Below are 27,085 nucleotides of genomic sequence, written 5' to 3'. Positions count from 1 at the left end.
TTTCGAATAAAAATAAGGAGAAAAATGCCATACCTTTCTGCTTATCAGGTCCAAACGCATGCAGGAGAGATGCGCGACACCCTCATAAACAGTTATAAAGTGAGATGGTGAAACATTACATAGTTACTGATTGATATGGTTCTCTCTCTGCAATGCCATAGTTCCCAACTGTGTTTCCTAGATTGTGACCCATTGCATGACCTGTGTAATTGGTCCACACAAATCACTAACCACAGGGGCAGAGGGGGTTCCCATCCTCTCATATGCATGTGTGTGTGGTGTGTGGTGTGTGTATGTGTGTGTGTGTGTGTGTGTGTACTCACTGATCCAGTTCACAGATTACCTTCTTGCATAGGTACACCCCGGCCACAATTGCCCTTTGACACCAAAAGGATACCCGGGAAACAATATCTTTCAACAGTCTGTCAGCCTATTTCCTTCCGTTTAAGTTTAAGCTATGAATTTTTTCTGCAAGGGTTTCATTCAGACTAATATCCATCCTGGCGTTACGTTTGGTCAGAAACTACAGCCGGATTGTTTGAAAAGGCCTCAGATTGCAAGTAATTTAAAGTGTGTGACATTCCTCCGGTAGGCATAAAACCTGCAGGTCTGCCACTCTGGGGCACTGTTGTGTGCACTCCTGATAACAGCATGTTGGTCACATTCACATTCAGAGTTTCTTCACATGTTAGTCATTTGTTTTCAAATGCAGCAAATGTGCAGATATTGAGCATTTTTTTCTGCTTTGGAATATGGTGCTCTTTATTCAAGGCCTGCATTACATGAGGAAAGATATCTGACATACCATGCATTTAACTAAATGCCCTTTACTCAGCCACTGGCACGTTCATTTTGCAGTCCTCGTGATTTACCATGTTGCCTAATAACATAAAAGTAGATGGGAGTAAAACCATCTAAACTCGTTCTACTCATCTTTTAAGCTGACATACATCTTTATGAGTTAAAACATACATATACTGTGGTGAGTATATGCAACTCCTGCAGGATGTAGAGAGATAATGTCCTTTCCAAGGTAAATTGATAGCTTTTATGAAAATATAATCCATTTATGTTTGTGGTTGTGGTTGTAGTGACTTATTATTATTATCAATGTGACTTGTTTGTGGTTTTGACTTTCCACCACATCACTTGCCAAAGAGTTCCTATACGGTCCATGTTTGAGTGCGGGACCATCCTCACAGCGCGAGAAGGGGCGGGGCCACTGCGCCCTGCTCATGAATATGGAGACGCCCTCCCCGTTGAACTTGTGTATCCTGCTCCAGCTCCAGCAGCACTCAGTCAGTCAGTCAGTCAGCTCGGCTGCCGCATGCCACTCTGTACACTTTCTTCAACACACGGTACGGAGACGGTCGGACGCCGAGGAAGAGTTTGAGGGACAGACTAGCGAGAGGTCGTCTCTGACTCGGGAACCTGCGCTCCGCTGACCAAAGTGCTGTGTTCCCCTCAGTCGTGCATGTTTAAACCCGAGCAGAGCTCTGGAGCCGTGTGTCGGCCAGACGACCAGTAACCAACCGAGTGGCAACAGCAGTCCGGAGGCATGATTCTGAGACGGGGCTCAGTCGTTGCTGCCTTTTTGTTCTGCTTTCTTGCGAAGGTATGTCTTACTTCACCTCAGCTGAGCTGTTGGGGTGCACTTTGATTGCATGCGCGTCTCCTTTTATGTGCACGGCTACGCTAACGTTACATGTCACCATGCCTCAAGCAAAAGTGCGTCCAGTTAGTCCGCTGCCCAGAGCAAAAGCATGTGTGCTGAGCAGCGGGTCTACTGGTCCAGCTTTTGTGTTGTTTGTTTGTTTTTGTTTGGTTGTTGTTGTAAATAATGAGGTCAAAGTTTACCGTTGCATTCACCCGTCTGTCCTCAACAGGTGTCAGAGGGATCGGGACAATTCGAGTTGCAAATCGTCTCGATGCACAATGAGCTGCTGAACGGCCTGTGTTGTGATGGCGCACCGAACGCGGCGGATAGGAAGTGCACGCGGGACGAGTGCGATACGTTTTTCAAAGTTTGCCTGAAGGAATACCAGTCGAGGGTTTCTGCTGCGGGGCCCTGCAGCTTCGGAATGGGATCTACGCCCGTCCTCGGAGGGAATACATTTTCTTTCAAGAACTCTGTCAGGAATGACAAATCCAGGATAGTTTTGGCCTTCAGTTTTGCCTGGCCGGTGAGTTGGAGACCCCCTTTTTAAAGAATGAACCCCTTCTGTTAGCCGACGCGCTTTCACTTCTTCTTCTGTGAGAGAAAAAATATATGTTTGTTTGCAGGGCAGTTATGTGCAATTAATGTCCGTCAGTCATTCCCACTCCACGAAAAGTGGATCTTTTAGTTGTTAGTTCTCTGTGAACGACCCCCCCCCCCCTCGTCTTATTTGCGCCAATTAACCAGGTGCAGGTATTTTTCTCCACCCGTCCGGGACCTGTCGGGCCTATCTAAACAGCATTTAGGGCATACAAACGGCGTGGCACGTTGGATCAATATGTTTTCAGAATGCAGTGTATAAAGTGTGACCTAAAGTCAAATGTATACTACTAGACATCCATCATTAAGAATAACAATAGTCTATTTCAAGGGAGAGAGAGATTGATTTTAGTGCATTCCCTTTTGGTCCGACACTACTTTTGAAAATGTTCCTCATAAATAAATAATCCCCCCTTAGTCTGACAAATATTAGGGTGGGTGAGCTGCATTCTCCCAGATGTCCTCTTCTGCCTCCCTGGCAGCCACTCTGCTGCACACTTTAGTAACTCCAGAGTAAAACATAAAATGATAAGAAACCCCACTTTCTGGTTTCCCTGAGTGTCAGCTCTTCTTCGTAGAGTAAATAAATGTGCCGGTCAGGCCTGTGGGAGAGTCGTAGCTCTGTGAGAGATATGAGATGCCATGCTGGAGCACATTTCGATGTAGTGGAAAAAAATGAGAACTGTGCACAGACTGACTGGCCCCACAGCTTGGCCTGCAAACTCCTCCACTGAAGGGGGGGGGGGGGCATACACAGTCCGATGGTATGTGTGTGTCCAATTACATCAAGGCCTATTTTTACCTCAATCTTGATGGAGGTCCTTGTTGTAATTTCAGGCCGTGATGGCCTCAAATGTGCAAAATAACTGGATGATCGTGTGTTATGTACATTAGTAAGTGCGTTACCTGTGGGGATGATTATTTAGGTTTGTGTTTTTTTTCCTATGATCTGATAGCCACTAAAAACAATGTTCTCAGCAGGGTAGCATGCAATTTGATATGGTCAGAATTTTTTATTTGCTCTCCACTTAGACGCTGGTGCCTCACACCTATTCTTTTTTTTTTTTTTTAAAGACAACGGTTTCTGTTTATGTTCACGCCATGGCAGCACTAACTTGGCATGAACGCACTGAGCCAGATTAGTTTCATCTTTCTGATGGAAAATCGTTCCTGCTTGGGAGCAGCACTTGTTGACCTGGTACCATTTCAACTTTTAGGACTTGCTTGTCTCATTTCTTTTCTGACATATTGACAAATATGCAGAGGATGAGTTCCATGGAAAATGCCAACATCAGGGATATATATATATATATATATAGCTAGCTCAACTCTAATGTAGAAAACAGGAGTTTTGAGCTTTGATAAAGAGCGGAGCCTCTCGTTAGATTCGCTCATCCTTCACTTCAGTGCACAGTAACAATTGTCAGTTTAGGTATGATATCACTCTTTGTCCTTTTCATCAGTCAATTGGCTGTTGTGGACAGATGGCGGTGTGGTGCATTTGGGTTGTTGGGTACTCAGAGTTCATGAAGCTTTTTTTTTTGTTTTTTACCCCCCTCCATCCTCTCTTGTGAGCTGTATGAAGTTGGCCTCTTGTCCAGGCCGAGGGCTTTGTTTAAGTCACGCTCGGTTGGACCTCAGGCATTTCATCGCTTTAACCTTGCCACTCAAAGTAACTGCTGCACTTAATGAGGCTCCACACATGTGTTCTGATCAGGTAGGGCACCAACCAGGCATCCATCCATCCGAATGCCGTCGGCTGAACATCTTTACATTAGCACATCGTCGATTTAGAGCCCTGTATGGAGTCCCCAATGTCTGCGCCGTGCTTTTTATTCCACAGAGAAGTGAGGGCCCTCACAGTGTATCAAGCAGGGACAATGGTGTGCCCTCAGTGACTAGAGTGAGGATTACGGAGCATAATAGTCAGTGCAGCTGTAATGGTGGTGCGGGGCAAGCAACAGTGGTGAAGTTGCCTCTCGGGCAAATTGACCTTGCCTCTGTGGCTACCTCAGCATATTTTCCCCAGCTATACAAAAAAAGAAGACCTTTCTTGAATGGATTGTTTAAATCCTTTAGAGGTCAGTTTTCACTTTTAATGTGCGCTTATCTGCTCCCTTAACAACTCTTTTTTCTTTTCTTGAGTAATCTCTTGTCCTGCATCTCAAGCTCGAGTTGATCCGGCACAATTGGTTTGAATTATGCCCAAATTTTTTAAATGGCACAATCGTCCTACAACTAAAACCAACGCCGGTGTGTCCTCTCAGACGTGAGGCGCGTAGGTGTAGGCTTCGCTGTGAGTGAGTTGTTGACGAGTCGGAGCGATCTGAGAACTGGGATCAGGTGAGTCGGGAAGTAAACTGCTCAGCCTTGAGGGTAAGCGCTGCAGGGGATTAATGACATATATGTTGTGTGCTCTAATGTGGCAGTTAAGTGGAAAAATAAAATATGTAAATGTTCTTTCTTTCTTTTCTCCCCCCTCCTTTCCTCACTCCGCCCGTGTACTTGCCGTGTTGTGTCACGTGACGTTACATCACGGCTTCTTGAAGCGCGACATCTTTCTGTATGGAAGTCGTGACATGCGTAGACAATTTAAGTCGGGATCACCTGGGCCTCTATTTTTTTCCGTTTCCCTCATGGTGACCCTTGCAGAAGACGGATGGCTGGCTGGCTGCGTGTTTTCGATAAACGCTTGACGTGACTTTTGGGTTTATGTTTTGTGATCCGGCCATGTCTGTAGTTGTAGTTGGCAAATGGTTAGATTCTTTGGTCGGGGCGGGGTTCTGTCGTGGCCCCGGGCTGACGTACCCCTACAGGTTATTTAATAAGCTGTTGATTGTAAAGTCTTTTTCCTGCTCTTCTAGTGATGAAAATCTCTTGCAAAGCATTCCTTCCCTCCCTCCCAGTGCATCAGTGGAGCCAGCGGCTTTGATGGTGATTATCGGAGTTGTCTTTTTATGACTAAGCCTCAGTTTTATGGCAAACAGGGGTGTGCTACCTACCAGTCCCAATCATTGGTTAGATCTCACTTTGATACCATTGAAGTGATTGACTCGGGGAAACTGATACAGAAGGTCAACATCCCTTTTGACTGAACTGTTTACATTTCTTGTGTGCTGAGTGAGTGTAGTCCCAGACCAGTCTAATCTCTCACGCCTTGCCCACGTTTAGACCTTTGGCGTTTTCATGTTGTTTTGTGAGCCATCGTCTCCCTTTTTATTTAGTTGGATTACCTTGTAATGGTAAATCAGATGGCTCTATTTTATTCAGTTGAGGTCAGGATGAGTGACCTGTAACTGAGAGTGTGTGTGAGCGTTTGTGTGTGTTGAGAAACAATTCCCCTACTGACAGATTGCTGTAGTGTTTCAAGTTGTTGTGATTGGAACTGGAATGATCTTTATCGGGTATGTTACTTGTCTGTCGGACAGTGTCTGCTTGACCATGAAAGATAAGAAGACATGTGGCCACACTTATTGCACTTGTGTGTGTGCGTGCGCTCTGTAGTTCAAAGAGAAGTTGTGAGTCAGCTGGGAGCCTGGGAAAAGTGAACCTGGCAGTGGCAGACGGTTCAAAGCTGATAACCGCCAGAGTTATGGAGTGTTAGTGAACGAGGAGCCGGGCAGTATCTCACTTTCTGGAAGCAGTTATTTGATCTGGAACTAAACATCCCAATGATGCAGAGGGTACTTGTTCGATCCAGCCACGATGATATTAATGTTGCAACATACAAAGCCTGTGGATCATTAGATGTAGGTGACTTAATGTGAACAGTAGATGAATAGTAACTATTATCTAAGGCTACTATGTTTTGTATTTGTGTGGGCTGTAATCATGTTTATGTGGTACTAATTCATGATCAGTCTGTGGTGGTGATGATTATTATGATAATGCTGCATTAGCTTCCATGTTGAGGCAAGTCCAAATCGTGGGTGTGATGTTGTGGCAGAACTGCCTTTCTAAAGAAATGAGCCGGTAACCTTTAACCTTATGCCTCTTTACTGGACTACAATATACCACAAAGTGAGAATGTGTTTCCCCATCAGCCACGGTGGGAAGCGGTTGCTCTTAATGTAGCTGCACGTACAATGTGCTGCTCAGAATGTTTGTTGAGGTCACTGAAGGGACTTAACGGTAGTCGAACACCAATTATATTCAGCTTCACATAATCCTCATTTAAGTCACTGCACTTAATGTCGCAACAATGACTAATATCACAATTGTGGGTTTTGTTCAGAGATGTCGCATTTCAGTTCCCGTTTTTTCGGATGAGCTCACCACCAACGCCTACTGTGCCGTGTACATGGAATTTGTTTTGGGTGGCTCAAATAGATTTACCCCAACTCCCACGTTTTCTTTTTTTTAAACGATGTGAAGACATGCGGGTGGGTGTGCAGATCTGGCAATGATGCAAGTGCGATTACAATTGAATGCATCAAGTGGAAAAATGACTCCAGCTTGTGTGATCCATGAGGTATCTTGTCCTTGATGTGTAAATGTAACTAGCTGTAGGTTGGGTTGGAGCAGTAGGGGAGTAGGAGTCGCATTACCACTGACTCATTAGCGCTCTGTGTCCACTGATGATGAACTGTAAAGACAGATTTGGGTGCTGGATCTCAAATAATAGCTGTCCGGATTCCAGTGAAACTCTGGCACGGGATGAGACGAATGTCTCCTGGAAAGTTGAATGTCTGACAAAAAGGCCCGGCCATGAGAAACGAGGCCGGGAGTGAGTCATACCTCCTCGAGCTCTTTCAGTGGGAATTGAACAGGGGTTTCCCTCCGAGCAAAGCTTGTTTACCATGAAGTCATCGCTGCAGCGAGCAAGTGGCAAATGCTTGGGGCAAGCGTGTGTGCGACTGTAGCAAGTAGGTGCTTTCTGGTGGCCGCTTGAGCCCCGCGAGTGAATTCCATTTCCTCGCAGTCGCATACTTTCTCCCCGGCCCGGTCATGCGCGCCTGCAGACCCCATTGTCTGCTCCCTCATGACTGTGGCACAGGGCAGCGCGGACGTGTAAGCTGATATCTGTGTGAGCGCTACCGACCCTGAATCGGACAAAGCGTTTTCGGGAGTGCTGAAATCAAGACCGGCCCTCCAGAGTGGCACGCTCATTCAGTCTCTCTCGGCCTTTCTGCCTCAAGAGCCAGGTTTTTTGTTTGGTCTTTTTTATTTTTCTCTGTGTCTTGACTTTGCTTATTAGGCATCATAAGCCCTTTTGTTTAGATTATTAACCACTCATAGCACTATGTTTTTGTTGTTTTATGAGCATACAATAGAAAATCCTGTGTACATTGGAAAGTAGAACAGACCATGTGCCTTCTCATTCACTGACTTTTCGCAGCACTGCAATAAAAAAAACCCAGTTTGTGGCATTGCAGGTTGTAGTAGCCTTGTATATGTGCCTTTTTCTCTTTTTTACTTTTTCCAGTCATTTGTCCAGCACAGCGCTGTTATCTGGCTTGTTTTGGTGCATCAGTCACCCTCCTGCTGGGCGGGTGTCCAGCTCGACCAGACCACTGGCACTAATAGTTGAGATGCAGAGACCTCTGCACCACAGCGAGCTTATCCTCTCTTAATCAGATCAACAGGACCATTGTTACAAGTTAAAAGCTTCTGTTCTTGGGCCCGCTGTTTCTTAATGATAGGGAGACAAGAATTCATTGGCTGGTGAGGTTGTGGGAAACCTGACTGTTGTGATTGTATTGTTCCTTTTGCCTTATTAAACAATATGTTTTATAAAGGAAAATTTTCCTCATCCCTTTGTCTAGTTTAAACCACACCATCAAGGCTACCTGACTTATAGGGCGGAAAGGGACTTTATGTACTATAAAAGTATAAAACGCACAATGTGATTTATGTTACCTGGGTATCGTGTGGGAATCTGGTCCAATTTCGTCGAGGCTGTTAACTGTTCTGTGGTTCTCTGCACAATAAGTTTCATGGAATATTTATCACATTGCCATTGAATAGTCATGTTTATGGTTTTGATTTATGATGCAGTTATTGCTTGATACAGCTGCTCTTGGCTCACACTCTGTATGTCTCTTCTTGTCTTTCAGAGGTCCTACACTTTGATAGTGGAAGCCTTGGACTCCAACAACGAAACCAGTGGTGAGTATTTTGTCCTTGTCTGGCATCTCCATCTTGCCTTCCTCTCTTTTCTGCCCCCCTCCCCTCTCACCCTTCCTCAAGGCAATGTCTGGGAGGAGTTGTGTTGAAGGTCAGAAAAGGAAGTTTATTCTTCCTGAACCCCCTGCCCTCTTCCACATGGTCCACTGGGTGTGCGTGTGTGTCTGTGTTCAGAGAGTGTGTTGACAGGTGCCTGTAAGGCGGGAGAGCAGGACAGGGAAGCGAGGGGGAAGGAGAAGAAGCGGCGACAGGGCAGATGGAGGGGAGGGGAGTGCCGACAGAGTGAAGGAAGAGTGCAGTGGTGGGGATGGAGGGAGGGAGGGGGGGGGGCTACCACGCTGCTCCCCTATGAAAATGTTTTCATTTAGCCGATGGCATGTGCTGCCAGCACGGGTCGGGGTCTGTCTCACCAGCACTGAAGCGTGAAACCCAGAGTTCATCCGGCCGCCCGGCCTGGCACTGCAACCCAGCCTGCAGTCACGATGCTGGGGTTGGGAAGGTCTCTGAGCTGTGCTGTCCCGCAGGTTACAGTTACCTCTAGCACAGGTGGGCTGCCGACTGAGCTCGGAGCGGAAGGAGGTCTTTTTTTTCCCTAAATGATGTACTGCTCGCAGTCTGTGGGTGTTCCTCTCCACAAACGTGGGAAGAACGTGTTGTTAACATGCGGGTTGTTGGGTTTGGTTTCTTTCGTCAACTATGCTGGGATTCCTGCTGGTTGGCGGTTAGAATGGCGACAGCGTGGTGATTCCAGCTGAGGGAGGGCCCTATCCCATGCTTGTTTATGCAGGTCCGTTTGAGTCCAACACGGTTTCAGTTTTTTCTGCTGTATTTGCCGCTCCCCAGAGAGCTATTAGGGCATTGGTGTGAAAAGCCCCCTGAATGTACACAGTCGATGCTGGTTAAGCCCCTCTGAGCTCCACCAGACTAGCTCTTTGTTTGGATAGCTTCACAGTTGTGACTATCCTGACTGATCTCAACGGGTTCCCAATCACAATTAAAAGTTGTAGTGCACATTTCATTCCTTTTCTTTCTGTGTGTATCTATCTCCATCTCTTTATGAAATGGTTTTGATTGATGTTCAGCTCTTTGATTTATGTTCAGCTCTTGAGCCGGGCAGCAGGTAGTAAGAATGTGCTACTCCTGACACTGCAGGTCAGCAGTTGGTAGAGAAATGCCACACAGCTGAGCTCTGGATTCCAGGCCACTGCGAAATGTTACCGGCCACTGTGATTTCAGTACGGCCGACCCCCATCTACACACCTCACCACACCACAGTAAATAAATGACAGCAGGTCGTCCCCTCCGCCTCACTGCGTTGCATCATACTGCGATCCACCCAGCGGTCAGCCACCTCTGCTCATGCGAGTGCAGTAAATAACTGCTTTGACATATCTTTCATTCTCTCACAAGTGAAAGATTCAGATGTCAAGTAGCGAGTGCTTCTTCATGTGAATGAGTGGTGCTAATGCACAGCGCTTGTGTGTGTGTTTGTATGTATGTCTGTGTGTGTCGTGTCTGGACACTGGGCTCGGTATGTTTGCTCTGTGTGTGAAGCTCAGCACAGCCCTTGGCTCCCAGGTCAGTCCTTGCCCATTTGACAGAGCTGTGACCTCTTCATGTTTGACATGAAAATAGGTTTCTGGGTCTAGGTCTGTGTGTTTTAGGTCTCCTTTAGTGTTGCACAATCACAACCGAGGCTGTGCTTTTGCTCTCCATCTGCAGAATAGATGGATACTTGGAAGTGTATGAAAAACAGTTGACTCGAGATCCTTTTGAGTGCTGTGAGGACAAGAATGTATGTTTTAAGAAAAGTGCTGATGGCACACTGGCAGGCTTCCCAGCTGTGACTGTGGCATCGGTGTCCTCCCGCTGTAATTGATGGTGGCTGCAGTTCTGTCCTCTCATGAGCAGATGCAGAAGGCAGCAACTGAGACCGGTAATATCCTTGAGCTGTAAACCTGAGAATCAGAAACCAACCAGCGAGAGTTGGAGAGTGAGCGTGAGAAAAAAAAAGCAGTTAAGAGTGCTCATTACATGTCCTTTTTGTTTGTTTTGTTCTTACTGCATTTCCTCTTTTCTTCCTCTTGTTGCTTTAATTACATATAATCTGCTCTCTCTGCGTTCTTCTGCAATTCGTTTTCCAAATTTCTGGGGCATTTTTGGTTTCCCACTGTATGATCACGGAGAACATGGCAAGTACAACGCTGCGCTCCACTACATAGTTGAGGGTAAAACATGCGTTTTGTGACGTTAATCATGTACAAAATGTATGTTTCAGGCACAGATGGGAGGTTGATAGAGAAAGCCTCTCATTCCGGCATGATCAACCCCAGCCCGCAGTGGCAGAAGCTGACTCACAACGGCCCCGTGGCCCAGTTCGAGTATCAGATCCGGGTCATCTGTGACGAGCACTATTATGGCTTCGGCTGCAACAAGTTCTGTCGGCCCCGCGATGAGTTCTTCGGGCATTACACATGCGACTACAATGGGAACAAGACCTGTCTGGATGGCTGGTCCGGACCTGACTGCAACACAGGTAAACGCCGCGTGACGGCACTTCAAAATGGAAATGCTGATCAAGGCAGCAGCTCGAGACAAACTACTGTTTGTCACTACGAGCGAGTCTTCTAACACTCGCAGCCAGACTGTAATCCATGCTGATACACTGTCTGCTGTGTGGTTTGACTTGAATGGAAGGCTTTGTTTCTGAACTCCTCACAGCATTCGTCTCTTTTCCATTCAGATAAAGTTTTTCATTGCCTGCATGATTTAAACTTGTGTAAATCGTCAGTAGTCGATTTCCTAATAAATGTTAACCTGGCAGGGCCAGCGTGGTTGTTTGTCGACAGCAGCCTTCAGACTGAAATGTCCTAGAGGGAAGTCATTATATCTGGTTATTGCTCTAATTTAAATGTGCTAAAATAACATTTTGATAATTATTCTTCCTCCTCCAGCTATATGTCGACAAGGCTGCAGCACTGAACATGGATCATGTAAGGAGCCAGGTGGATGCAAGTAAGTGTGTCCATATGATTTAATACTCTTGTCAATGATGCTACCAAATTATCGATGCTCCTTAAAATGTAAAATGGCAAACCAAGTGCTTTTACTTGGCATGCTGTGTGGCGTGGCTCATTCTGATAGCAGGGCTCACTTCCAAGCACCAGAGCTGTCATGGCGTGGCTCGTCCCTGTATGTGCTCGTTCTTTTGGCCAAGAGGCGGTATCAGACATCAGGACCAGGGCTTTAGTAGAGATGCCGGCTGAGCTGCTTGTAAATCTCTTGTGGAGTTTTGGACCAGAGCTGCCAGTCTGAGAAAAGGGAGCGGCGCCACTGCCAAGGCTCCATGTTGGAAATGTGTTTCCCCTCTAATGAGGCAGGCGTTATCAGCCTAATCGCATGTAACGTTCGGATTAACCTTAAAGTGTATTGTTTGTGTCGCTAATGGTTTCCTAACACTGTTTATGCACACAGCCAGAGGAAAAGCCAGGCACAGATGGATATCAGAGCTGGGGCATTGTGTGCTGTGAGTGTTGTATCTCCTCCTCCATCCTGGAGGAGGCCCTGCACTGCCCCACTCTTTTCACAGCTCTGGCATTAGTTGCTTTCTCTGTTGTCTGATTTGGCCAGAAGTCAAGCGCAGGGACGATCAGGTTTGCCCCTTTTCCGTCGCGAAGTTGTTTTTCCCAAACTCTTGACTTAATCTGGTTTCTAGTGCTTGCGTGGCCACTGGCAGAACAAGAGTTTGAATTGCTATGGTCCCTTCACAGGTGTGGCCATATTTAAAGCTCCGGGTTTACCTCTGTTTATATGCACTCTGCCAACAAACCCTCCAAGCAAGCTCCACTACTGTTGTGGTGAGCGAGCAGGTTCCCATCGTTAGGCTGGTGCAGTGTAAACAACAGCCGCGCATAGCAACGCAGGCTGCAGGCGAGGGCAGCCTCCCTGTCATTAACTTGATGTCGTCCGCGCCACCACTAATGCAATAATGTCACAACCGTGGACCAAGATTAGTAGGAAAAAGTTTTAGGGGAAAAACAACACACTGGTTCTGAAAAGAGGTCTGTTTCCATGTCCAGGGCTAAAGAATGTATGCGTTGTGTCACATTCCCCAGTAATTTGGCTGTTTAGTAACTGGACAACGATCCGGGATCCTGCTGGGGGAATCCTGCTCCGCTTCTCATGGAGAGGATTAGCACAATTTTAAGAATAGCCCCTTTTAATCACAGGCCGAGGTTTACCTAACCGCCACGTTATATTTTTACAGTCCGTCCGTTTCTCCGGGCTAATCGGCCCCCAAGAGGGACACCGTTTCCTGCCGTGGGCTCCACAGCGGCCACTGTATCGCCACCTCGCCACTCTTTAAAGAGCGCACTTTATCAGTCGGGCTGGATGGCCCGTTTTAATTATTGAGCCCAGGGAGAAAAAGTCCGCGTTATCAGCGTAATTGTTTGCCTGGACGTCTCAGCGGTCAGCCAGCTGACACTCCCCTCCTCGGGGGCTCTGGGGGCACAAGCCTGACTCCTGACTCATGGGAACCAGGATGAGCAGCAGTGTAACACTCCTCCATGCGAGGGACTGCCAAGCCACAGCCACAGTGTTGTTAAAGGGAGCGTATGGCCACTCTAGGTCCTGTTGGAGCTGTAATTTAGTGCGTGTTCCTTTTTTCCCCTCTTTGGTAGAATGCTAAATACTTCCCCTGTCCCGAGTATTGTTTAAATGCTGTTTCATAAACACCCCGCTACTTAAGATTCATTTGTTTGTTTAAGATGCAGTCCAGTTGTTTGTGAGGGCAACAGTGGCTCTTTGTTTGTCATTTTTGCAGCTCCATGCTGTACATATATTATGCTAATGTATGTTCATTTAATTCTGACTATTGCTATATTGCTTGTGAAAGGAATTTGGATCCAACAGAAGATCGAGATATTAGCAATTTTCAGATACCACTGGGATTATTTGACCTTGTTGTGATTCTTGTTGTGATTCTGTGTGTGTGTGTGTGTGTGTGTGTGTGTGTGTGTGTGTGTGTGTGTGTGTGTGTGTGTGTGTGTGTGTGTGTGTGTGTGTGTGTGTGTGTGTGTGTGTGTGTGTGTGTGTGTGTGTGTGTGTGTGTGTGTGTGTGTGTGTGTGTGTGTGTGTGTGTGTGTGTGTGTGTGTGTGTGTGTGTGTGTGTGTGTGTGTGTGTGTGTGTGTGTGTGTGTGTGTGTGTGTGTGTGTGTGTGTGTGTGTGTGTGTGTGTGTGTGTGTGTGTGTGTGATCTGAGGCTGATGGCATTCTGTGTGTCTTTCAGGTGTTTGTATGGCTGGCAGGGCCAGTACTGTGACAAGTGCATCCCCCACCCTGGCTGTGTCCATGGCACCTGTGTGGAGCCCTGGCAGTGCCTGTGCGACACTAACTGGGGCGGCCATCTTTGCGATAAAGGTTCATTCTTATTTCAGTTGCAATCATTGCAGGAGCGACCCATGTTATGACCAAAACAAACTAAACGCTGTGAAAACTCTTCCTTTTTGCAGATCTGAACTACTGTAGAACTCACCAGCCATGCCTGAATTCAGGCACATGCATCAACACCGGACCTGACAAGTACCAGTGTACCTGTGTCGAGGGCTACTCCGGGGCCAACTGTGAGAGAGGTGAGTGCCTATGATTTTTCTGCCAGATACATTTCTGCTGTCTTTTTCTGCCACGTCATTGAAGCCAATTTTAAAGGCATCCCACTGGTTTTACAGGTACAGGGTGTCGGCTTCTGAAAATAGTTGAATGTCTTCTGTAGTTCTGAAACCAGCTTTCTAAAGTCTGAAAAAATAGCTTTCAAGTTCAATTAATATAAATATTTCAACAAATTCCCAGGGCTCCAGTAAAATGCGACAGTCGCATTATGAGAAATGAGGTTGACTGATAAGCCGAATATCCTGTCCTCTGCTTTGACCATTCTTCGTGCTGTACTAAATTGCCTGACTGTCCCTTTAAGGCTTCTTGCATCTTGTTTGCTGAAGTAAATCATGCTGTGAAAACATCTTATTTAAAAGAAATTCAAATAAAACATGTTGCCAAAGAAAATATGGGACCCAAAATTACCAGAACTTCCCTTTTGGCATTTGTTTATTTTTCATGTGGAACCTAACACCAACATACAAGATGTAATCTCATGGGGTCTCAAACTCATGCTCGGTGTTATAATAAGTGGGTAGGTTCTGGGCTTCCTGACTTGCAGACTAAAGGTCAGAGGTGCCGAGAGTTTGTAATCAGAGGAGGTGGTAACTCTACAATAATCTTGTTTCCACTCCAGCGTGAGTGTCCCCCAAATCAGGTAATCCACCGGTTTGATCTTCAGGGGCTGGTCATCCCTCCGCTCCTCGAGCACTCGAGACAGATGGGTGTGGTGCTAAGGTTCAGCTGCTGCAAACACTTACCATGGAGATGATGTTTTTTCCTCATTAAATCTGAGCCTTGCGGGGTGCTGACAGCTTAACTGCAGACATGTCAGGAAACCGTGCCCTCCGTAACAGGAGGTCTTCAGACCAGGGGATACGTCAGGCTATCGTAACACAGAGGCCCCAGGGTGCAGCGCTGCATCCTCTCCCCACGGCATCCAACTAATCGCTTCCAACCACCTAGTTATTCCCAGAGTGAATCATTGATTTTTTTATTCATTTGAGACCCTCTCATCCTTAGCTCATCCAGACAAGAGAAACTCCTGGGCAGAGGCCGCCTCCCCCTTCCCGTTCGCCCTCCCGCTAGTCTCTCATCTTGTGCCGCCTCTCAGAAGAAGAGCAGTCAGAGGGAAGTCACGGTGCGTTGGTCAAGTCAACTTGGCATGAAAGATGATTTCCCGGTGGTGCGGTCTGCCAGGCGGGTAATGAGTGAGATGGCGGGGTTTCGAGCGGGCTTTTGGGCAAGAGAACGAGAGGAGTAGGTGACTGGTGAGGGTAGCCAAACTCTGGGTTTGATCCGCTGACAGTATGGGAGTCAAATGCTGCAATGCATTTTTGCATCTAATTTGTTTTTCTTGGGAATAATAAGGCAAATGTAGAACACATGGTGTGACAATAAAACATTCTCATGGCAGCAAAATGATCAGAAACGCATCAATATTAAAATTAGATCATCAGCCATAAAGGATACACGTCACAAAAAACGAGTATCGAAGAGTGGATTTTTGCCCCTCTCCACACAGTCACTCACTCAGTGTGACCTGTTTGCAAAAACATTGTTTCCTTCTCTAGCCGAACATGCCTGTCTGTCCAACCCGTGCTCCAACGGAGGGAGCTGCTCAGAAACCAGTCAAGGCTACGAATGTCGGTGTGTGCCGGGCTGGAGCGGGCCGTCCTGCAGCATCAGTAAGACTGCCTCCACCTGCACACACTGAGCGTCGGTGCCCATGGAGAAGATTGTGTTAAATAACCACAATTGACTTCTTCTTCTGCTTAGATGTCGACGACTGCTCGCCGAACCCGTGCAATCACGGAGGAACCTGCCAAGATCTGGTGAACGGTTTCAAGTGTCACTGTCCTTCACAGTGGACGGGGAAGACGTGTCTGATAGGTGAGCCGCTCGGCCTCTTTTCCCCTTCCCGCCATGTGACACCTGTCAACCGCACACGCAAATGTGACTAACCCCCTTCTCTCCCTCTTCAGATGCCAACGAATGCGAAAGCAAGCCTTGTGTCAATGCCAACTCGTGCCGCAACCTGATTGGCGGATACTTCTGCGAGTGTGTCCCCGGTTGGACGGGGCAAAACTGCGACATCAGTGAGTGGAAGGCTGTCGGCTGTCGGCTGCAGCTGCGTTGCGGGACACCTGCTCCCTTTATTAGATTTCTCTTCACTCGGTACAGGCGGGATTACAACCTGTAATATGAATGCGTAAAGCAAACAGTTGGACAAGTGCAGCCTTTTCCTGCTGTGTAAATAAATCTGCCATATCATTACTGGTCCTTTTGTGTGACTGAGGGAATAAACCCACAACTCGTTTCTCTTGGCAGCAGATGTGATTGCTCAATACTGTGTTGCACTGATATCTGTAGCCACCATTATCCACCTCTCTATCTCTAGACAATGTTTTTAAAGGCCTCTAGCTTGGGAAACATAAAGCACAGGCTTGTTTTTAAAGACTTTTCAGTCGAGCTGTTCAGAATTAATCCTCCTCTTTGTTTTCCCGTGTAGATTTAAACGACTGCAAGGACCAGTGCCAGAATGGGGGAACTTGCAAGGTACGTGTTGGGTCAAAAACCCATCTCGCTTAATCTGGCCTGGCTGCTCTGTTTGCCAGCTCGTTTGTTTCTTTTGTTGTCTCTCGTCGAAGCCGGGCACATTGACAGTGGTTGTATAAATGGCTGCTGTAAACTGTTCTCTCCAGAATAACAGTGGAATTGTTGAGGAATTTCTCTGAAATCAAATCTGAGGGGAGTGGGTTCAGAGTGGGTTCTAGGGGAGGGTGACACAAGTTCCTTGACCACACTAGATTGAATTGCCATCAACATTATTGTGTTGAGCCCGTGCCAGGAAAATGTGTCGAAATAATTGTGGCGCTGTGATGGTGTCCCTCCAAAGTTGGCGCGGCCCCTCCCCCTTAATTCGGTTCTCTGGTTCGGCGTGTGGTTTAACCCTGGTTCCTTTCTCCCTCAGGACTTGGTAAACGGCTATCGGTGCATGTGCCCCCCTGGCTTCGCCGGTGAGCACTGCGAGAGGGACATCGACGAGTGTGCGAGTGCACCTTGTCTGAACGACGCGCGCTGTCAGGACGAGGTGAACGGCTTCCAGTGCCTGTGCCTGGCCGGCTTCTCTGGACATCTCTGCCAGGTGAGACGCTAATCGCCACCAGCGGCTCCCTTTCTGCGAGCATTGCTGTGTCTTTGGGTTTGTTGTAAAGTTTTCCTGCCCCACCCTCTTAAATGGCTGTTGTTCCACAGTCCTCCTTTCTTTTTTGAAAGGGAGTGCTTTGTTGAAGCTGCTCCTGGCTGCAGCGGGATACATTCCTCAGTGCTGGAGCCCAGAGTCGGAGCACGGCTCCTCGGTCTCTGCCGAGGAGCCGTCTGTGCGTTTGTTGTTTCCTGGCACAGCCTGTAGGGAGGATGCTGCGGGTTTTGCTCTGCTCAGTGTTGCAGAAATCATGTCTACTATCAGGTTCTCAAGTGTCTCTCTCTCTCTCTCTCTCTCTCTCTCTCCAACATGTTTCTGCCCTAGCTGGATATCGATTACTGCTCTCCCAACTCGTGTCAGAATGGAGCGCCCTGCTTCAACCTGGCCACAGACTACTTCTGCGCTTGCTCGGAGGACTACGAAGGCAAAAACTGCTCCCACCTCAAAGACCACTGTCGCATTACCACGTGCAAAGGTACGTCGGCCGCCTGCAACAACCACACGTTTTGTTTTCTCTCTCTCGCCCTTTTTCCAGAACGCTTTTGTAAGGTGATCTGCATGGCGTGCCGTTGTAAAATGCTGAATAAGGCCAGGTCTTCATCATTTGCCTAAACACTCTGCCCACATTTTTCTCATGAGGGCGATACCTATATTTTAGTTTAGTGAGCTGTAGTTTCTTGGCAAAAGGTGAGCAGGGTTTTTTGTTTTTGTAGTGTAGCTCCCTTGATGAATGCCCCCCCCCCCCCCCCCCATCAATCTCCTCAGCAAAGCTTTTCCAATGATTCTCCCTCCTCTGAGTTCCCTGAAAATCTGGCAAAAGTCTGATAGCACTGTGTGTGTTCTCTGTAATGACTTGGTGGGCTACCTCTTCTTTTTTTTTTTTCCCCCTCAACAAATGTGCACATTCTGTGTGTGTAATTAAGTGAGCGGACCAACCACGGAGTCAGATACCAGATGGGGAGATTCTCTATGCTCTTGGCAAGAATGAAGCGATTACATTGGAGAAACTCCCCCACCCCCTGCTCCCCTAACCTGATCAGACAGGGGAAAGGAAGGGATTTCAGCGCAGAGTGAAAAAGATCACTCTGAATTGCTTATGAAAGCATAACAGCTTAACTCTGTTTCTCCTATCATTCTTTTTTTGGGGATAGTTTTTTCTTTTTTAGATCAACTTTTTTGGCATTTTCACCTGTAGATTACAGCAGAGCTGTTGTGCTCAATGAATAATGGCGATAAACCGAGTTCCATTCCTCCTTTTCACTTGGGAGACACGAACCACATTTCATTGTTTGTCTGTTCAAACAGGGTTTGTTCATTGTTTCACCGTCTGACGGTGTTCTCTCTCCGCAGTGATTGACAGCTGCACGGTTGCAGTGGCATCCAACAGCACGCCGGGAGGAGAGCGCTACATTTCGTCCAATGTGTGCGGACCTCACGGCCGCTGCCGGAGCCAGGCTGGTGGCCAGTTCAGTTGCGAGTGCCAGGAAGGCTTCAGAGGCACTTACTGCCACGAGAGTAAGATCAGACTGCTAATGCACAGCGACGCAATAGAATAGAATGCACAACTGCAAAAAATCTCAATCTCACGTTTTTCTCAAAAAAACAAACAGACATCAACGACTGTGAGAGTAACCCATGCCGCAATGGAGGCACCTGCATCGACAAAGTCAACGTGTACCAGTGCATCTGCGGCGACGGTTGGGAGGGCGACCACTGCGAGATCAGTGAGTAGGACTGCCCGCCACGTGACCTCAAAACACACCCACAGCTCCCTCAGGGGACAGAGCGAAGCATGTTCCCTCATAAAATAAGCGTGACGATGTGTTTGATATGCGGCCCATAAATCACACAACTATCCCATGTCTCCACCAGACATTGATGACTGCAGCACCAACCCCTGTCATAATGGAGGAACATGTCGAGACCTGGTGACTGATTTCATTTGCGAATGCAAGAATGGCTGGAAGGGAAAGACCTGCCACTCCCGTAAGAGACCTTGTTTTTTCTTTTTTTCTTTAGTTTCCACACCCGTGTAGTCTGTCTGTGCAGGCTCATGGTATGTGCTTATGGCCGTATATAATTACTTAATCCTCTATGCAGCGTGTGTTTTTGTGGACAGTCATGCAAGTCCAGATTTTGAATGTTCCCTCCAGGCGAAAGTCAGTGCGATGAATCCACATGTAACAGCGGAGGCACCTGTCACGACGAGGGCGACACATTCCAGTGCAAGTGTTTCTCAGGGTGGGAGGGTACCACGTGTAATATAGGTGAGTCACCGCAGTTTGTTCATCAAATTCACTCGCCCACACACACACACCAACACACACTACATACATACATGCACGCACACACACACAGGATTACTTTGTAGGAGAGCTCTCTCTCGGATATTAATGTGTTCTGGCAGACCTGCCAGGTGCACAAACTGTTTTTATCCCTTCACTCTGTCAACGCTCCGTCTCCTTCCATCTCCCTTCTTGCCCATTTCTCCCTCTCCCATGATTGCTGACAGATATCCGCTTAAAACGCCTGATTGCACTGACAATCTACTTCAAAGTCGTCGAACGCAGATTCCTTCAGAGAAAACCACCCAGTTTCCTTTCAGCTTCAGGCTCACTGATTTGACTGATAATCTTCTTTTAAAATTAGGGGAAAAACTGACGGCTACACTTTTTTCCCTTCTTCTCTCCCTCTCTCAGCCAAAAACTCAAGTTGTCTTCCAAACCCGTGTGAGAATGGAGGAACCTGTGTGGTGACAGGGGAGTCGTTTACCTGCGTCTGCAAGGAAGGCTGGGAGGGTCCCACATGCACTCAGAGTAAGTCCACCTTGGATAAAGGTTATTAAATGATGACAAACCTGCTATCTAGTGCAGAGGGGAAGTCCTGCATCTAATTAAGTACGACTCCCATATGTACCATTTTTTATATATATATTTTTTTATCTTATTCCCCTCTCCCTGGCTGCTGCTAGCCATGAGAGGAGAAAGGGGAGGATGGGGTGGAAGGGGCTCAGGAAAGTGGAGACAGATGTTTCTCCCCCTCCTCGTCCAACACACACCCGTCTCTCTTGCTGTTGCATTCCTGTCCAAACAGTGACATGTCTGCTTGTGCTACAGCCCTCCTCCATTTCTCTGGGATCCCTGCCCTTGTATGCATGCACTCCAAAACATAAAATCCCCCAAACCTTTTTTGTAAGGGAGGGAGAAACAGCCGGGATGGGAATCTGGGCGTGGAGGTGTTGTCGGTGGCGGTGGTGGTTACGTAAAGCTGAAAAACTCATTTTTGAGTGTAAGAGTCGACTCGCTTGATTGCTAATGAAGGCAGAACAATCGGGCGGAGAGTAGTCAGGCCTGACTGGCTCAACACGCCTTTTCACACACGAGCTTTGACGTGCTGTCTCACATCGAGAAGAAACAACAACAACACACTCACCACTTTGTTTTTCTTCCTCCTGCCTTTCTCTATTTATTTTGTACCTCTCAGATACCAACGACTGCAGTCCCCACCCATGGTAAGTGGAAGCCAAACATTTCCTGGTGATTTATACGGATTTAACCATAGGGGGGGGGGGGGGTCGTAGATTCCCCTATGTTGTAGATTCTCACCTGCAGGCGTTGTATTTTGACGCATCAATGCTGAGAACGAGGCGCACACCCTTTCCTGTCACTCCTGGGATGCACTCAGTTTAACTCTTCTGTAAAATCTTTTGACCCAACTTTTATTCTTTAAGCACATACCAGTGGAGCTCACTCCCAAACACATGCACACGTGTCAAATGAAGACGACAAGTCTGATTGCCTTTTTAATGGCCTTAACCCTTGTGTTGCCTTCGGGTCATTTTGACCCGATTCAATGTTTAATGTCGGTGTTCTTTCGGGAGTCAACAAACAAACATAAAGTACCTCACACTTACACTTGGAAAACAATATTAATTCTAATAATTTTCTGGAGATTTTAATAGCTGGGGTCATATTGACCTCAAGGGTAAAATATGTTAGTAAATATAAAGGTAACAGGAGGGTTAAACATTGAATCGGGTCAAATTGACCCGAAGGAAACACAAGGGTTAAGAAAGCTGATTTGTGAGAAATTTTCAGCCGAAAATAAGTGGATTTAAAAGGGGGGGGGGGGAATAAAACAAGCCTTGTGTTATCCTGATGGAGAAACTAATGTCTCACGTTTTTTTTCTTCCTTTGCAGTTACAACAGTGGAACCTGCGTGGACGGGGATAACTGGTACCGCTGCGAGTGCGCCCCAGGCTTCGCAGGTCCAGACTGTCGAATCAGTGAGTATTAACCCCGCCTCCCACTCCTCCCTGATCCCCGTTTGAGCCGTAAGTAAGAGCAGGCCCGGGACACTGGACCATCACGGTCGCTCCAAATGGAGGGTCTAGCCAGCCAATTATCTGTGAAGTGGGCCAGGCCGAGCCATTTCGGTGTCACTCCACCGGGCCCGGCTGCTGTCCCCGGGGGAAACCGGCTTAGCAGGCCAACAGCTAATCATCAATGCTCTCTGACACTGATTACACAGATTGTTTTCCCTCTTAAAGGCTTTCAGATGGCCACATTCTTTCCCATTGCAAATCCTTTGTTCTGATAAGTCCAGCCTTTAGCTCCTACATACCTGCTAATGATGCTGCCTTTTAATAAAGCTGCATGGGGCAACACAACAACAAAAAACGTCCCAAGTCTGATTTGAAGCATGTTTGCTTGTTTTCTTTATTAACTGTCATGTATGTGTATGTACTGTTCAGATGACACATGACCTGCAGTGAATTTAGCCTCGGACTTGGTTGCTGAACCCATTATTTGTGTGCCGACTGGCTGTGCTCTAAAAAAAAGAGCCTCATCTTACCTCTCGCTCTCCTCCTCTGTGGCAGATATTAATGAGTGCCAGTCCTCTCCGTGTGCATTTGGCTCATCCTGTGTGGACGAGATCAACGGATATCGCTGCCTGTGTCCACCAGACCGGACTGGACCCCACTGTCAAGAAGGTACAAGTCTTCACAAGATGATAATGAGGGACACATCCACATTACAAGCACACCGTCTCCAATATATATTTATATTAATACTGTGGTTGTCCTTTTTAACGCAGTGACACGGAAACCCTGCTCCGTCAATGGACACGCCACCCCCGATGGACTCAAATGGGAGGACGACTGCAACACTTGCCATTGCTTGAATGGGAAAGTTGTGTGCACAAAGGTTTGTCTAAACACACACACTGTCCACTAAATGTAGGAGTAAGACGAGTTACATCTGTAGAGCACGATGTCATGGTTTGGAGCCGTGCAATGAATGGGTCATAAACTCAAATGGCGGTTTGTGTCTCAAGCCTTCAAGTTCTTTAGAGATCTCAGGTAGGGCCTCAATAACACTGTCAGAGGGAGGGAGCTCGGGAGTGTCGCATTATATCGAAAGGTGACGCAATTTGTTTTGAAGAGAAATACAATGGCACTGTGGTAAATACGTGTCCGGTGACGACGGCTCGGAATCGGCAAATGTCACGCCGGGTGACGATTGGTGATAAACCGAGGCCTGAAGTATTCTATCATTATCGTGCCCGTCGACCCACCAGATGACCAATGGCCCCTCACTGTTACGGCTCCCCTCGGGAAGAACACGCATCTTGGGGTGAAAATGATCTCGGGCTGTAAGGCGACCATGTTAAACATGGTCTGATACAGGAACTCGATGATAAATGGGTTTTACTGGGCTTTGGCTGACAGGAGCTCAACTTTTTATATGGATGACGATGAGTCCCCATTATCATTGACTGGGAAATCTGGTTTTGAATCTCTGGTGTTCAGAGTATTGAACCAACAGACCTGCTTCAGCTCTAGTCTTAATATTTCCATTTTACATGAAAGAAAAGTCAGATGTGATTTAACGTTGTCTGCTCCGTCCTGTTTTTCCTGTCCAGATGTGGTGTGGCCCTACGTCATGCCACCTGGGTGCCAAAGGTCGGGGTGGCTGTCCTTCCGGCCAGAGCTGCGTCCCCATCAGGGAGGGCCACTGCTTTGTGAAGCCCTGCCTCGGCCTCGGGGAGTGCTGGCGCTCCAACCCTCCCCCACGTCCCACCAAATGCCACCCCAGCTCCAGTTACCAGGACAACAGCTGCGCCAACATCACCTTCACCTTCAACAAGGAGACCATGCCTCAAGTGAGTTACCTAGGCACCAGGGAGGGAGAGATTGAATTAAAGGGTTTTGGGGTCGTTTTTCACGCCGCTCCCCCGCCACCACTCTGAAATGAATGGGGGCAGTAAACTGTGAAAGATCAGGTTTTCAGACGTGCTCAACCAGCCCTCCTGGGCAAAGGGATTTCTAGTCTTAAGAACTCTAGTCTTGAGATTTTTTCAATTTGTTTTCTCTCTGCCTGTTTTGTGGTCTGCATCCAAGTTTTGTGTTCCTGAGAATCTGGCATTCACAACTTCTTGCCAATCCCCTCTTAACCCGACCGCACTGCAAGATTCATTTCAGGATCATATGGATTTGAGCTAAACGGGACCACTGGCGACTGTCACCACATAGGGTCATCACTCGCCAGTTGCTTAACAAGCATGACAGCAGATTGTGACAAGCATACGAGCCTGTGGTCTTTAATCTAAATGAGGTGGATCCCAACCACGTTGAGCCTCCTGCCAAAATGCAGGCCTCGCTCTTCCTTTTTTCTTGATTGCCGTCTTTTTCCATGTGCGTTAACATTTGTTTAATTTCTTTTCGTATTCCAGAGCTTGACGGTGGAGGATGTGTGTAAGCAGCTGAGGCGCTTGTACGTAGTGAAGAATTTCTCCTCCGAGCATTCTGTGTCCATAACCTGTGACCCCTCATTCTCAGCCAGCAACGAAATCCACGTCTGCATCGTAAGTACCTCCTCCCACTCCCGGTCTGCCATATGTTTGTCTGCCTCTATTCATGCATACTAAAAACAAATCCCTGGTGATTTATGGCCTGCAACATGCACTCTTATCGGTATTGAGACATACTCTAATGGGATATGTGGTGGTTTTAGGCTTGTTGCTTGTTGTCAGTAGACGGCAAGTAAACACGATGAATGGAGAACTTAAACCTAAATTCTTCTTCTTGGCTCTTCCAGTCTACGGAGGATCATTGTTTGGAGCGGAGCCCCATTAAAGAGATCACAGACCGGATAATCGACCTGGTTAGCAAACGCAACGGGAACAACACCATCATCGCCGCCATCGTGGAAGTGCGCGTGCCGAGCGCCAGCAAAACTGGTGAGCGCTGCTTTCAAGCTGTGACTGTTGCCCGTGAAGCTTCCCAGACACGTCAGGGGCGGTTTGGTGAATTCTGCCTTTTTGAGAAGATCAGATTAGTTCGAGCCAATCCCTGAACATGTCGGCAATGTGGAGCAGCACAGAAAGAAAATATGACTCCGGCATCATTTGGCCCAGGTCTGCCATCTCATGTCGGTTGTAATGGCAGTCGGGATGGAAAAAGCCGAGCCGTTTGACTACCTGGCTTTAGATTGACTCGTAATGCGACTGGCTGGACTCTGAGTAAGACTCCGACATGTGTCCGCCATTCATCACACACTGTGACAGCAAGCTGCCGCCATGGCCAAATAGAAGCAGCCTCCTTTCTTATCCAGGGCTCGGAGGTCAGGTTGCAAAGGCGTGCAAATCATTTAGCAAGCTTGACATGGTGATATAACAGTGTCTTCTTACGAGGATGGTTTGGCTGGAAGTTAATTATTTTCGTCTTTGTTGCGTCTCACATCTATGCTTGTCTCCTTTTTGTTCCGTCAGACTACCTAGTGCCCCTCCTCAGCTCCGTCTTCATCGTCCTCTGGGTCCTCGTGCTGGTCTCCATCTTCCTGTGGTGCATGCGCCGGCGGCGGAAACAGAGCAACCACAACGGGCCGTCGGCCACCAGCGCCGAAGACAACACGACCAACAACGTGCGGGAGCAGCTCAACCAGATCAAAAACCCTATAGAGAAGCACGTGGGCCTCGTGGTGGCCATCAAGGACTACGAAAACAAGAACTCCATCATTGCCAAAATAAGGACAAATCACCCAGAGGGGGATGAGGACGACAAGGAGAGGCACTTACAGAAGGGCCGCTTTGCCAAGCAGCCAGCATACACACTGGTGGAGAGGGACGAGAAGACGCCCGTCTCCAATCCCAACTCCACATCCAAACACCCTAATTGGACTAATAAACAGGACAACAGAGACTTGGAGACAGCAAACAGCATAAACAGGATGGACTACATTGTATAGCAGACAGCTGCGTTGCTGTGCAACCAAGCCTTATGCCTTCACGCCCCGGTGGTGGGTGAAACGGGGGAGCTTTGGCATGTTAGCAAACTGTCGTGTCAGTCGTGACCCCACCGTATTTTCAGATATTCCCCGTGTTAATTTAAGTTTTGACAAGCTGGCTTACACTGGCAATGACAGTTGCTTTGGTTGGCTGGAAACACAAGGCGCTGGTAAACATTTCACTGTAGAACTAGTTGCAAGTGTCCTCCTCCTGCATTTCATTTCGCTTTTTATTCAGTGGACACATGGAAAGGGCTCCTGGTGTAATTGTTGTACAATGACTAAAACTACCCGACGTGTTCAACGCTAGAGCTAATTATTTTTTAGTATGTGTTTGAGTTCTTTCTAGTTCTGTTTGGAGAAAGTGCCTTTTTCAGCTTTTAGACTTCAGCAACTGTCAAATGAAAAAAAATGATCAACTTTATTTATTTTTATTTTTTGGGGGGGAGGGCAGGGTTCAATGTCAGCGGTTGCTGCCAATATGAAGAATTTATGTTGATTTAGAACATGTAGATATGTAAATGTTTGTATTAATCATTGTGTATATTTGATTTATTAACTTAATAATCAAGAGCCTTAAGATATCATTACTTTTTATTTATATGTTCTGTCTAGTTTGAAGGTTTTGATAGAGGTGGAAGCCTACCATTTCTTTCAATGACTTAATTTTTCAACGCATTCGATAAAAGCCAAATTTCTAAGAATAAAAAAAAAGACAGGATGGCCACTTTTGGCCTGAACGCCCTTCTTTTTTTTTTTTGCCACACATTTTGACATTTCATTAGTTGTTGCCAGGACCTTGACTAAAGGCAAGCGAGGTTAGGACAACAAAGTCTGCTGCATTGAACGGACTAGGTGGCAGACATATTGCTTGCCACTAATGGATACATACTTAAGGGAACAAAAGACCTTCAGCGGCTTTAGTTTAACCCGTTGGCATATTTCCAAGGCTGTCAAAATCCACCAACTTGCAAGGCAAGTCGCAACAATATGACACGCCAGAATTCACATCTGCTTTAGTCAGCATAAAAATCACAAGCTAGACGGGGAGTACTTGAACCGTAGGGGGCAATGGGAACACTGTAGAATCCGATCAAGTACACGGCCTTGCTCTGCGAGAGTCTGCTTTGTTTCTGTGCTAATTAGTTTCCTTCTTTAAATGTTTTTTTTTTTAATGAGGCTCTTAAAGACAAATGTTTTATCTCATCTGTTAAACGATTTGAGATCATGGCAACATTTTTGTTCTATTTTTGACTTTGTGTTATGAACTTGAGAATTATGTGTTGATCTGGCAATATATTTTTGAAAGTCATATTTATTAAATATTTTGTATGAAAAGAGAATTAAAGTTGTCTTTGTTCTGGAGAGTGAGTGAAGTCTGTCTGACGCATCGAGCCAAACATGTCTGGCGTGGGAACTTCTGCTGGAGCGACATCACAGACCCGAGGTCTCTGTCCCAATGTGTTCACAGCTAATAGCGCCGCAGCGAGCCGTCCTCAACGGAAACCTTTCCAACTAGTGGGCCTGAAGTCAACGGTGAGGAGTTAAACTGAT

At 47.1% G+C, this 27,085-nt stretch overlaps 1 protein-coding gene across 1 annotated transcript; it reads left to right on the top strand.

The window, feature by feature from the left end:
• Positions 1 to 1,321: 1,321 nt before the first annotated feature.
• jag1b (jagged canonical Notch ligand 1b) lies at positions 1,322 to 26,896 on the top strand. Its single transcript, XM_056435288.1, has 26 exons — positions 1,322 to 1,615; positions 1,887 to 2,183; positions 8,314 to 8,365; positions 10,662 to 10,919; positions 11,338 to 11,398; positions 13,674 to 13,804; positions 13,897 to 14,016; positions 15,610 to 15,723; positions 15,815 to 15,928; positions 16,021 to 16,134; positions 16,548 to 16,594; positions 17,010 to 17,183; positions 17,568 to 17,718; positions 18,594 to 18,758; positions 18,854 to 18,967; positions 19,116 to 19,229; positions 19,397 to 19,510; positions 19,943 to 20,059; positions 20,727 to 20,754; positions 21,443 to 21,528; positions 22,123 to 22,236; positions 22,341 to 22,450; positions 23,169 to 23,408; positions 23,979 to 24,110; positions 24,344 to 24,485; positions 25,017 to 26,896. The coding sequence occupies exons 1-26, from the start codon at positions 1,559 to 1,561 to the stop codon at positions 25,490 to 25,492; spliced, it is 3,642 nt and encodes a 1,213-aa protein (XP_056291263.1). The 5' UTR covers positions 1,322 to 1,558; the 3' UTR covers positions 25,493 to 26,896.
• The last annotated feature ends 189 nt before the right edge of the window (positions 26,897 to 27,085 follow it).

This window comes from Pseudoliparis swirei, chromosome 17 (genome assembly GCF_029220125.1).
Source record: "Pseudoliparis swirei isolate HS2019 ecotype Mariana Trench chromosome 17, NWPU_hadal_v1, whole genome shotgun sequence".
Classification (NCBI taxonomy): domain Eukaryota; kingdom Metazoa; phylum Chordata; class Actinopteri; order Perciformes; family Liparidae; genus Pseudoliparis; species Pseudoliparis swirei.
This window is presented reverse-complemented; position numbering and strand designations above follow the sequence as displayed.

Bases quoted from the DNA above. Each gene is read 5' to 3' on its own strand.
- jag1b (XM_056435288.1), top strand. From the start codon at position 1,559: ATGATTCTGAGACGGGGCTCAGTCGTTGCTGCCTTTTTGTTCTGCTTT. The intron at 17,184-17,567 runs GTGAGACGCTAA...TTTCTGCCCTAG, and splicing joins TCTCTGGACATCTCTGCCAG to CTGGATATCGATTACTGCTC. The intron at 20,060-20,726 runs GTAAGTCCACCT...TGTACCTCTCAG, and splicing joins GGGTCCCACATGCACTCAGA to ATACCAACGACTGCAGTCCC.